This window comes from Protomyctophum parallelum (genome assembly GCF_964188405.1).
Source record: "Protomyctophum parallelum genome assembly, chromosome: 19".
NCBI lineage: Eukaryota > Metazoa > Chordata > Actinopteri > Myctophiformes > Myctophidae > Protomyctophum > Protomyctophum parallelum.
In genome coordinates, this window is record NC_139717.1 from 11,421,861 (window position 1) to 11,434,842 (window position 12,982).

Genomic DNA, 12,982 nt, shown 5'->3' on the forward strand with positions numbered 1-12,982 from the left:
AAGGTTAGAAATAAGTTTAGGGTTAGGTTAGGCATAGTTTTACTGGGGTTAAGTTTAGGTTTAGGCATAGTTTTACGAGGTTAAGGTTAGGAATAAGGTTAGGTTTAACCGTTTTTTAAGCATAATTTACTTAACTAAAGTTTTCAAATAATTGTAGTGGAGTAAAATACAATAATTGCCTCTACAATGCAGTGGAGTAGAAGTAAAACATAAGTGTATACATTTTTAAATACTCCAGTAAAGTAAAAGTACCTCAGAATTGTACTTACGTAATGTAACTAGTTACTTTCCACCACTGGTGGGAACTGGTGACAACACAACAGTATGTGGGATGGCTCATGGATGTGGATGCGCGCAGAGCGCGTGCGCCGCCATATTGTCGCACGCTGCAACTTCCACACACACGGCAGGGGAGGAGGGTCAGGGTGGAAATCTCAGATCTGCGGCTTCAGGACTGAAGACGTTCTAATTTCATCATCTGGTAAGACTTTCTACCGCGGATTGCACCGAACGAACGAGGACCCATCATACGGCGTCACCACATTGTACGTGTTCGGTTTACTTTTTGCGCACTTTGTTGCATTGTGCGCGCCTCCTCACAAAGGAGGCAAATCTCCCAGACAGCACAACAGGTGTCTGTGTGGGATTATAGTGAGGATGTGGCTGCTTAGCCAACATGACGGATCTGCGATAAAGTGCTTCTGCATAATGTATATCGACTTTATAGAAGGCAAGAAGCCCATATGCGACATTTTAATTGACCTCATAGGCTGTCTTTCAGTTCAGTCTATAAAGCAATAAGCATTACAACGTTTTGGAATTGTTTTAATATTGGTTTTGGGAAATCTGCCGCGTTTAGTTTAAAAACGAACCATAATGCTGATATAGTCACACTTCTGTTATCTCTTTCCAAGTGAATGTTTAGCCTAGCTGCTACTGGACACATTTTGTAACTTTATTTTTGCAACATTGTGTTAATTTGTGTAGCTGCTTGCTTGCAATAATCGGGGACTGCCCAATAATCAAACAGTCGCAGCTAGGCTAAAGACATTAATCCAGTGAGCGAGATCTGACGTCTAGCCTTCCTTGTCCAGGTCGCACGACAGAGTAGGCTATAGGATAAAATGGTGAACCAGCTTGGTTTGTAGCGTTTTACGCTTTTAGAAGAAAAAAAAATCGACAGATATTTGTTGTCTGTCTTGTTCGGTGCCCGCTTGCGTTTTCCCCAAACAGATGGGTGGAGACTATCCCAGCCAGCCAGCAGTTCCATATTAAGATACAGTAGTGATCATGACAAGTAGGCTAGATGTAGTGATTCATCATGATGATGATGTCTGCTGCCGCTGCCTCCTCTATATGAACTGAAAGGGAGTGTTTATTCCCTCAGTATCAGTCTTCTTCTGAAGTGGGTGAAACTCGTTTCTCTTCTTTTCCTTTCTCTGTTCAAGGACGCCTCTGTGAGAACCAGACCTGCTTGTATACGGACGGAGCAGGGAGCAACTTTATCTGGGGACACATTTTTTTTACAAGCTCGTTTTGCTGAGAGCTTCCAGCACCAGGACACAAGATGCCTAAAGCGGTAAGTAGTGATTTTTGGAATAGGATACACTGCCTGCTGGCAGTGGCACCCCGCTGTGCTTCATCCACCCCTCTAGTCGCTATAGCCTACTGAGTCTGTTGATTGATGTTGGGTCACAGTTAACAAATTTCATCTGAAAGTTGAGTCATAGCCTTGATTCAAATGAGATTTTAGCCTTTGTCTGTGAGTTTTAAGTGAGGGCTATTTGAGTTAGCAAATGCAGTCTGTTCTTATCACATCATTCATAGGTTAAAAGATGTATAGTGGTAGTTATTTAAATGAACTATATACTATAATGTTATAGGGCTTGTATTTGGGAAAAGTGTTTCTTACAAAACGGTTCAATGATGCTGAAAGAGCCAGGTCATGTTTTAGTGTTGCTTAATTTAGTCACATTTCTGAACCACATAATACCGATTGGTCATCGTGGAACCTCTCCCTTGACCTGCCCCAGTGCCCATCAGATGACATCATCTGTGATTCGTCACATTACCTCCTTCCTATAAAACAGGGAAAATGTTGTGAAGCCATGGTCCTTGAACTAAAACTACAGTATTGTACACAGTATTGACTTAGCAGTTATTATGTATTCCATACTTTTTAGTGTCCATCAAAGACAAGACACTCATTTGTGGGGTGCCAGTCTACAACTGGAATGCCACATACGTAGCTGTGTCACCTGTGTTTTTTTAAGGATCGAATGACAGAACTGAAGCTGTAATCTGTGATGTCATCATGACTTATACAATTTAATTGACATTGATGTAGATTTATATGTCGTGTGTCTCTAAACTTGTATTGTCCAAAAGAGCTTTTACAGTAGAGTCGACCTTTCTATATACTTCATTGAATTCTTTATAAGGGTGTGCATTGGTGTGATGTCATAATTAAAGGGGCAGGAACAGTGTTGAACTTGAATACACTGATCTGTCAGGTGGAACAGGAAGGAACTGATCTATCAGCTGGAATATTATATGACTTTAATGAACAGTTGTTTTGCTTTCTCTTTGAGGAAGCAAAGACTGGGATTTATTTAGGTCCCCTTAGCCTCTTACAGTATACCTTAAATACTTAGTTGACCGGAGTGAGAGTCCCCCAGACCTCTGCACTAGGTCCACTCCTTTCTTCCCCTTTACTATACCTCTTTGCTGACTTTGTTTTGTTTTGCCTAATTTGTGTCGCAGTAGGCAGTAGAGGCAGTATGCCCTATAGGGACGCTAGGGTCCATGTATGGTGAATAGAAGGCCTTTTGCAGGGAGTTGGATTTTATCATATCATTTCTTTTAGGCTGGAAGTGGAAACCTTATATTCAAAACTGTAACATTTCAGGAATGGGTGGGGTTCCAATGGATCTAATGTAGATATTTAGTCACAAGCTCTACTTTTGTGTGACACTGTAGATATTATATATATTATGATGATGTTGGGCATTATTTTACTAAATAACTTGAAAAGTTGAAATATGGAGATGCAAGGTTTCAACGTAAGCGGGAGTGCAAGAGCATTAATGTACACTCTGCGTCTCCCTAGCCTCCTTTCCTCCCTCTGTTCACTGTTAGGGGAAACTTTAAGTAGGCACATTGCTTCCAGTAATGACATTTTAAAGACCATCCATCATGGAATTCAGCTTGAAGTGGATGTGTGTCCAGTGAGTCAGTCCACACAGTGAACTGAAAACTCATTTTGTGACAGCAGTGTGTCTCCGATGTTAGTAAGTACATGATATAGCCAAAGCGCCATAATGAACAGCAAGAGTGACCGAGTGACGCGGGACTGTTGTTGAACAGTGCACCGCATTGTGCATCGCATTAGCACACCGCGCTCCTATGTCCCAGACACAGACGGCATCATAAACTGTGTGTTGTTGGTTTGTTTAGAATGGCCCCCGGGGTTGTCATGAGTGTCACTGTGGAAATGACGCCATCGTCTGATAGCACCGCCGCAAATAAAATACTCCTCCGGTAGACACAAAAACTCTGCCTTTTTTAGTGATAATGGCAGACTGTTTTCTTTTCCATGCTATCAAGGAGACATTAGCACTGGTTAGCAGCAGTCCGTAATGTGAACTAATATAGCTGGCTTGATTGAAAATGGCATGAAAAAAGAGATTTAATAAAATACTTTACCATTTATCTTTGTACGCTTCTCCCAGTAATCCCCACAACACGGAGGCCTATTCTTAGAGTTGGTTTTGGTCTATAAATATGGGTTTATGTTTTGGCAGTGACAGCTTTCCTAACTTGATGGGCTTTCTAGAGCAGTAGTTTGTGACAGTGACATGGCAGGGAATCTGCTACTCCTGGAAACGTTTTTCTAGTTACTAAAGATTTATTTGTAAGCTAGAGTGAAAACAAAGGGGGCCTAGTATAGAACCCTGGGGTACTCCGGTCAATGAAGTGTGTAGGGTTTAAGTGGTTAATTTGAGATCTTGAATGAACTATAAGAGCTGTACTATTAATTAAATATCTGTAATCTTGAATACAGTTTGACAGGTCTGAACTCTGAAGCATCCATCTGTTCATTCGGTAGGATACATCCTGACTGTCACATATTATATATTTAAACACATCCACTATTTTGAGGAAAGAATCTACTTGAGTGGCATTCAAAAATGTCTTGAATTGACTCAAATGTGGAAACTTCAGTTTAATGTTGCATGTTTTCACTAGGTATGAATGAGAGGGTGGAATTCTTTAGTGCAAGCTTCCCACAAAGTTGTAGTTATATTTTAATTGAGAATATGAGAAATACAATATCAAAACAAATGTCAAACAGACCGTGGGAGCATGTACCACACAACAATTTAACCACATGGACCCATACGGTACCTCTACTGGGCAAAGTGGGCATGTCATAATACGTGAACATTCTGTGGAAATGGCAGATCTACAAGCTCATCTGTGTACTTGGAACTGAATTATTTATCTTTATATCATATTATCTTTTTTAGCCAAGGCGTTTGGTTGTATAGGGAGTGAGGGACAAAAAGCAGGGGGCGACTATAAGTATAGAGCCCTGGGGGCCTCTATACCGCTGGTGCCTGTCAACAAAGTACAGGCACCAGCTCCTTTTTGCCATGTTTTCAAACTTCCAACTGCATGTTTTAAATGCAATGGCTTCAGAGGGAACCACATAGATCCCAGGGGAGAGAAGGCCGGGCCACACTCAAGGAGTCGACAAGGATCTTGTGTGGCTTGTGTGACTCACGTTTCACATATCTGAATGACACATTGTCATGCAGGAAACCTACGGAACTCCTTGGCTCTCCCAGAATCCTGTTTCCCTGTTGGTCACAGGGCCCACGCATAGAAACCACGTCAGGCGTGGCCGCGACCAACATGTATGGGTGTTTCCGCTCCATGTCCACTTCCATTGTTTCTGTTTGTTCCTCTCAATAATTGATATGAATTGAATGATGTGTGGCCACGCCCACAGGAGGTTCAGTCTTATACCAATCATTTCATCACCATTTCACAGACTCTTTAAGGAGAATGTTGGTGGAATGTGTGGCTCGGAATGTTGTGGCGATAAAGTAACGCTCTTCCTCTTTCATGTGTAACCTCTTAGGCTGTGTATTTGTCGCCGGCGAATGCTTTGCATCATACCAATTCCTATAGTTACAGGAGTATTTCACCCATATTCAACGTTATTTACATATAATTGGTCCTCCAGTCCTCACTAATGCTCATTAGAAGATGGTGCAATATCTGTCTACTCGGTCTGTGGTTGTGGACAGTTCAGAAACCTCCCTGATGCCTACCAGTGACATCATCAATGGGGATTCCAAGCTAATAGAAACTACAGTCTTTGTCTTCCTGGAAAAGTAGCATGCTGAAATAGAAGCCATTGTTCTTGCTTCAATGGAATGTTTTCTTTTAATGGCCAAATCTACCTACCGATGATGTCATTGTGAACTACCAATGGAATTTTATAATGAACATTAGTGAGCTGAGGACCAACATTGAAGATACATGGGTGAAGTGCTCCTTTAAGGCCTCCTACAGGTCCTTTATGATCCTTTTATCCATGATGAAAAATCTAATTGTGTCGCTTTCATTGCAAGTTGCAACTTAATATTTCGTTCTGTGTAGAAGGATGTATGCATTCATGATATAATGGGTTTCGGAATCACTGCTAGAGCCGTAAAAACCCTTCATTATCGGGGTCACTGGCATATGTTTTCAAATGGGGGGTCCATAGCCTAATAAATGTTGCTTTCGGGGTCCTTGACACGAAAAAGTTTGGGAACCACTGCTGTAGTGGGTGCTTTATAGCTCCGGTATTATTTCTCTGTGTGCATTTCAGCAGTGTCCATGGCTACACTCCCCCCCCCCCCCCCCTGCCGCAAAAAAGACTTGTAAAGCCATGCAAACCATGCACAGGGTTAAATATTGAACACTCTCCACTGAAGAATGCAAGTGCAACCCATTGAGAGTTTAACTACCGCGGTGGTCAGATGATGGCCATCTCGTTTTCTATTTTTTAATACATAACCTGAGCAGGCCGTTTATGCCTAATTTAGGCTCTTTGGTACGGCAGTGTCGCGCGTCAAAAAGACTAATCGCAAGATCACAACGCGTCGTGCTTTCCGCGACACGTGAGCTTGTGAATCGGCAATATTTGGCACATGACACCATGATTACATGAAGTATGGATCAGGCTTTAAACCTCACCGGGGATGGAGGTTGAAGGGTTAACAGGACAAACTGTGACGCCTAGCAGCAGCACTGTTCTTGGCATGAAAGAGCCTTTTCAGGGAGAAGGTACCATACTTGTTACCATAGGACTGAACTGATCCACACTGCTCTTCTTTAATAAAGTTCAGTCCCCTGTTCTTTTTTCAAAAAGGGTTAATAAAATACTAGTAGTAATTCTTGTAGTGTGGTCTCTCTGGACAGCAACGGCTCTCAAAGTCAAAACACAACACTTTGTAATAAATAATCAGGCCGTCTGCTCCATCTGCCCAGCTCCGTGAGCCGTCTCAAGACTTATTTTACACTTCAGTGTACAATAGTGTCGTCTTGCAAATTAAGTGTGTTTGAATGAATTTGACAATTTTTGCCAATGTTTTGAAACTGCATTTTCGCTGCCCCCGGCTAATGACTTGTCCAAAGTAAGGATGCCAGGTTGGAAAAACAATCACTGCTAGATTTCTCAACCGTCAATCCTGTAGAGTAGAAGGACTTTTATATTGTTAATATCCATATTATAAATAACCCTTGCGTTCCTCTGACTACGGCTTCCCCATTGTGGAACGCTGTGTCCCTTTGCCTGCCTGGCATATTTTTAGCCTATGTGTCATGTTGTCTTTACGGCTCTGAATGGGGGGCCTGAGTTTATTGTGAGTTATACCGTCCCATCAGAGGACTAAAACTCTGAGATCACATATCACTCAGTCAGCTAGGTTAGTTTATTGTGAGTTATATTGTGAGTTATATATGCAACAAAAAGGAATAACATTGGAAATGTAAATTAAGCCCACATACCTAGTAGATAGGACATGTGGGATCTTTAGTTGATGTACCGATAATTTGAGTATAGACATACATGTATGTTTTTTTTAAATGGTTTTAAAATGTTTTTAATTAGTGCACTAAAACTACTACTCACTCAGGGTTGACGTGTCACACCTGTAGTGATGGGAGGGGCACCAAAATGTGGTGTTTTGATTGGGTAATGGGGGCACTCCCTTATTATAAAAGTACAAACTTGTGTGTATGTTCACATGACCTGATGAAGATCAAATAGATCGAAACATTGTCAGTATTTAAATAAAGAACGTCTTGCTATTACCTGTGGTGTGCGGGCTCCATCCAATCTACTGAAGTTTCTTTTAGCCCAGCACCCAGCCTGTCGATGTGCGTATTCTACGTCTGCTCGAGTTATACCGTCCCATCAGAGGACTAAAACTCTTGAGATCACATATCACTCAGTCAGCTAGGTTTGCGTCTGCACTCTGCACACTCAAATGTTCCGACCCACGCTGGTCAGGGGCGTGTTTTTCTTCTATAATCGGTGTAAATATAGACCTCGATGTTGAGAGAAATGTCCCACTGCATCTTTTCCAGCTGATCTGGTCTGAGTCTGATCCATGGAATCGGCCTTTATGGACGAGCTTCGTCTCGTTCTACGCCGTAACTGTTCTCTGTTCGGTGTGGCTGTTAAATCTCTTGAGTCCATTAGAATGCAGACGGAGGCTGCAGAAAGACTGCTGTGGACCCACATCTAAAAGGAGAGCTTTGTTTTGCTGTGTAAATGGATAGATCTCTCTCTCTCACACACTAACTCTCTCTCTCTCTGCTTCCCTCTGAGATGCTTTTTCCCATTAGCAGTGCCTCTCACTCTGTCTTATGATCAGTTTTGATTGCCACAGTTTTGATTTCCTATATTTCTTTGATTTGTTTAATTTAGGCTAGACGGGACCGTAGAGAGACGGGGCACTTGCAATGCAGTTCAATCCGCAGGAATTGGGGGGGGGGGGTTCAATAAATTCTGCTGCTCATTAGAATAGTCAATCATACATTGTTTTGTTTGTAGTAATTCCAAATTTGAGGGGGAGCCCCTCAGGGTTCACCAGACCTCACTTTGAAAACCCCTCTGGGCTAAAACATCTGCTCGCGAGCCCACGTTTCTCTCATAATAACGGCCGAACTTTCCATTCAATGTTGTCATTGACTTTGCTCTGTCTGCTGAAGCTGAGCTGGCTTCTTTCGTCAGTGGGTCTGTTTCTAGGAAGCGGGGGGGAGGTGGAGGGGGGCTGTGAGTCACCAGGCCAGGCTGCCCAGACGTTGGCCTTTTCCAGTGGGCGTCATTCACTTTGTTCCACTCCCAGTTAGAGCCCAACCAACCCATCATGCCAGATCGTTGGGCGCCATCCCCATCTCGGAGAGTCCTAGGCCATTGCAACATTACCTATGTTTTTTTACCCATATGTTGTCAAAACGGGACTTGACTATAGTTTCTTTTTGAGAAGATAAGCAAACCATGATTAAAATAACGCATGAACTGATCTTTATTTTATTCAACTACCGGTACTAAAATGAGTCTCTTGCACACCTACAAAGGCGTAGGAGAAGACCAAACGATAGTCTGACACAAGACAAAAGGTCCTGCACACTGTCTTCAAAACTGTCTACAGTTGAAGGCTTTAATGGGAAATCACAACATTTCGGTCTATACGAGCTTCATCAGGCTATCTTTATTTTATTCAACCACTTTAACCTACTGTACAATAACTTAACGTTAGAAAACTGTAGAAAACTGTTAGAAAACACATCGGGACACATCGCCTGCATAATTGCAGATACAGATATTGTAAAAAAAAAAGGGTCAAGCAATGGCTGATATATCGGCCGGGTTCTAGTGTGTTGAAGCCCCGTACACTGGTCTTTCCCACTGGGCGTCATTGAGTTGGTTGGGACTCTGAGCTCACAGTGGCGCTCACAATGGCCAGGAGATGAGAGATCTCCCAGGCTGCTGTGTTAAGCTGTCTTTCTTCCCCTGCACGCCTGTGTCCACACAGTTCTTTATATGGTTTTCGTTGGGCACTAATAACTTGAGTCAATACCCCCGGGGGCTGCTCTCTTTTTTTTCTTCTCTCGTTCGAAACCCCCGCAAATTCCACAGGCGCTTGGCATTGTGTTCAGAAAATTTGGTGAAAATAACACACACACACACACACACACACACACACACACACACACACACACGCTCAAAAAGAGGGAAGGGGCGCACGTGTGTGTGTGTCATCCTGTTTCTTGGGTAATGGACACGTTGATAATGTGCGTATTTTTCTTGAATATAATATTTAGTTTTTTGGAATCGCTTTGAAAGCGATTCCAAAAAACTAAATATTTTTGAGCTAAATATGCCCCAGGAATTCGCAGCTGAATTCCCTTCCCCCTGTCTGTATATGAGAACCCGGGGAAACACAGGGTCCTGTATGTTTACTCTGCAAATACGCCCCCTTCCCCAAACTCCCAGCTCTGCTGGGCATGCTTAACTGTCTTCGCTGGGTAGACTTACAGTAGTATTTCCCAAACATGGGGTCAGCTGTGACTCATGATGAGACTTGTGACCCCATTTGGTGTTACCTCTCTGTAATCCGTATGGGTCGTAATCTTCATACCAACGACAAAAATACAAACGGATATATCTATGGGGGTTCGAATCTACCACGGTGCGTCCAACTTTGTTGAGCATCTACTCTATACGATCACATTGGCCCGTGTGTTCGGGGGGAGGTAATCCGGCCAGGGAGGGTGATATTTGTCACTACATGTATGTACTCCTACGGGTCCAGCAGGGCGTGTTGGCAGGTGAACAGCAGTGAATAATTTGGGGGGAAAGAATGGGGTAAAAAAGCACACACGGCCAAAACAATCTGAAAATTATGCCGCGCTGCGAGCTTGTACATCTGCCACTTTTGAACACTTTTGGTCATCTTGAAAGAAGAGAACTTCTTAGAAGACATTTGTAGAATCGGCCTCTGTGTTAATTCATAATGTAAATTCATATGTTTGTCTTGAGCTGAAAAGGTTTTGGGAACCTTGTGCCCTAAACCATTTTCTTTGTGTGTTTCTGCAGGTCAATGTGCGCGTCACCACCATGGACGCTGAGCTGGAGTTTGCCGTCCAGCCCAGCACCACCGGAAAGCAACTCTTCGACCAGGTGTGTAAAATGTGCACTGTAGGTGCACAAAATTGTGCTACAGTAGATCTGCTTATAACTATGCGACGGTACATATTGCTGCTATATTGATTTCTGATGCCAGTTTTGATATGTTCATAATATTGTGTGGGAGAAAAAAGGCGACACAGGTTAGAAACCTTTTTGACTCGCCTAAGGTCATTTTATTATGGTGTGTCCATATTAAGAACACATTGAAACAAAAACCAACTCACATAACAAAATTAGCTCCAAACCTGTGCATTCAGAACGGCATTTTAATATCTTGCTCAGTGTTAATTTTACTATGACATAAACTGCTTGATGTCGATGCTTATTAACACAGAGATTGAGAGAGAGACAGATGGATAGATCTTGGTCTCTCCTATCCAGGCCACTCCTCCATGTAATCCTTCCATTGATGGGTTATCTCCCATAGAATGGAGGAGGTGGTTGAGACCAGAAATGTTCTTATCGGATAATTGGCATGAAATAAGTGCCTATTTCCAGGTGACTCAGATAAAAGACGTCAGCTTAACGAGACTGAGAATATTAGGAGCGATGTTGAGGGCCGATGGCAGTGGAGAAATCACAGCACTGTTGCACAACAACCAAGGTGGCTGCTAGCAGACAGCTATACTGAGAGCTATACTGTGCCGAGTTACTGAGGGCAGCATGAAGGGTGTGACCAAACGTAGAGATTTCCCCCAGTAATGTTTATGTTCATTCACTGAATGGAAGGTTGTTGTATTGTAACCATGCATTTGAGCCCACTCATAGAGGGCAACATGTGTACAAAAACGATAAACTATGAATTTGCTGTCGTGTGAGGCTCCTTTAATGTAAAGACCTTGGTATATGACACAAATAGCTGTTTCTAAACCATTATGCCTTGTATGTAGATGGCTGCATTTATCTGGAAAACGTTGATCCAGTTGACGGTATACCGGTACAATTTAGGCATTCAACAGGCGCTCTTAAGACAACTGCAAGATTGGCTTACAAAGTGCGAGAAGAGAGTAAATGGAATGATCAAAATGACAAAACGCAACGGCTGAAGTGTTGCAAAGTAACTAGGAAAACATCAAAGCTAGCATCTGGGACAGACGTCCCATTTTAGCTGTTCATTAGTGTGCCGGTGTGTATCATGTTCTGAAGGTAAGGGGGTGGCCGTGCCCTTAACTGCCTTGTATACTAGTAGGTCATGACCAGAGTTCTGAAGTGGATACAAGCAGCAACTGGAAGCAAGTGGAGGGAGCACAGAATGGGGAGAGACATAGGAATTTAGGGAGGTTTGAATACTGTTCTCCCTGCAGCATCGTGGAACATTTGCATGGGGTACTGCCAGGAGTGTGCCAGGAGACCGCTCCAGCAAGGAGGTAGATGCAATTATATACTGTATATATATATATATAGTCAAGTCTGTAGATGACTTGAGGCCTGAGGATAAGAAGCTGGGCAGAAAGTCATCTGACCCTGTTCTGCAGATGAGATGGAAATTCATCACTGGATGGATGTGATTAACTAGACTGGCTATTTTGGTGGGAATCCCTCCGGCCCACTGTTTCTTTAGGGAAGATTCACACTATGATGTTGTGGTCTGTGAATGCTGCATATTGTTCCCGGGAGTGGATCACCCAACCATTCCCATGGGGAGGTAGTCCCGGGACCCTTTGAAGTGTACTCGGATACGGATCGCTACAATGTGAAAGCCATCCGTACTAAAAGGCAAATGTGAATCATGGCCAGCAGGGACCAGGCAATCATATTTGTGGCCAGTTCTGCTTGTTATAGAGCCAAATGGACCCATATAGGTCTGTAACTCGGAGAGTGTACACTTACACAGTTATGGGGGTCCGTGGCCATAATGAATAACAAACTTGGGCGTCCTTGAAATAAAAAGGTTTGAGAATCACTGCAATGTAGATCCACTGAGATCCATTGATTGTCACACACACACCTGGACAGAACTTTTTACTTGGCTGACAAGGCTGCACAACTTTCACAGCACTTACCAGAGGTTACTAGAGGTGAAGGAGCCATTCTGCCTGTGTGCCTTTGGCCAGTTGTGGGCCAGCTCAGTTCACTGTGTCTCTCAGTGATTGGCATAAGGGACACGGGTGCAACAGGACAGGTAATGATGTCATGGTATCTATGGGCACACAGTTTTTACCGTTCATTTATTTCGCATTAACAACCTTGCAATTCCTGTTACATTGAATAAATGGGAACCACACCCAACAGCAGTTTGAAGTCTGGACATTTGATTATTTGAACGCGTCAAAAACGGCTTCCATGTGTGCCCAGCCGAGTGTCGAAATGTTAGTTTTTTTTTATTGCCACTAGAAGAGGTCATTGTCATTTGCTGTTGGACTTGGAATTATAGTGATCCTATATTGTTGGGCGAGCTTGGAGCTTATTTGTATGTAGTCTTCTTGGAAGTGTTTGCGGATAACCGTGTCCGTTTTAAAATGCGTAGAAAATGTATATGGCTTTTGGCAGGTTTAGTGAGAGCCTCTCTGTGCATCTCTATTTCCAGCACTGCGAGAGGAAAGGCATTGTTTTATCCACTTCCTGTAGAACTCGTTTTTCAAAAAGCTCCTTCATGTAGGTCAGGTATGGTGGTGACAGTACATCAAGGGATTCATACACTTCTGAAGCTCTGGCTAAGAACAGAGAGTTCTGCCAGTGTGGAACGTCAAGTACATGAACACGATAATAATAATCATCATCAAG

The 12,982-nt window shown here is 43.0% G+C and overlaps 1 protein-coding gene across 2 annotated transcripts in view; it reads left to right on the top strand.

The window, feature by feature from the left end:
- Nucleotides 1-394: 394 nt before the first annotated feature.
- Nucleotides 395-12,982, top strand: part of ezrb (ezrin b) — a 49,535-nt gene continuing 36,947 nt past the window's right edge. Inside the window, exons 1-3 of one of the 2 annotated variants that reach the window (XM_083790019.1) lie at nt 395-481; nt 1,449-1,579; nt 10,166-10,249. In XM_083790019.1, the coding sequence (XP_083646145.1) occupies nt 1,568-1,579; nt 10,166-10,249 (96 nt within the window). In that variant the 5' untranslated portion in view covers nt 395-481; nt 1,449-1,567. Of the gene's footprint in view, nt 546-1,448; nt 1,580-10,165; nt 10,250-12,982 lie in introns of both variants that reach the window. The other variant, XM_083790018.1, reaches the window with a different exon arrangement.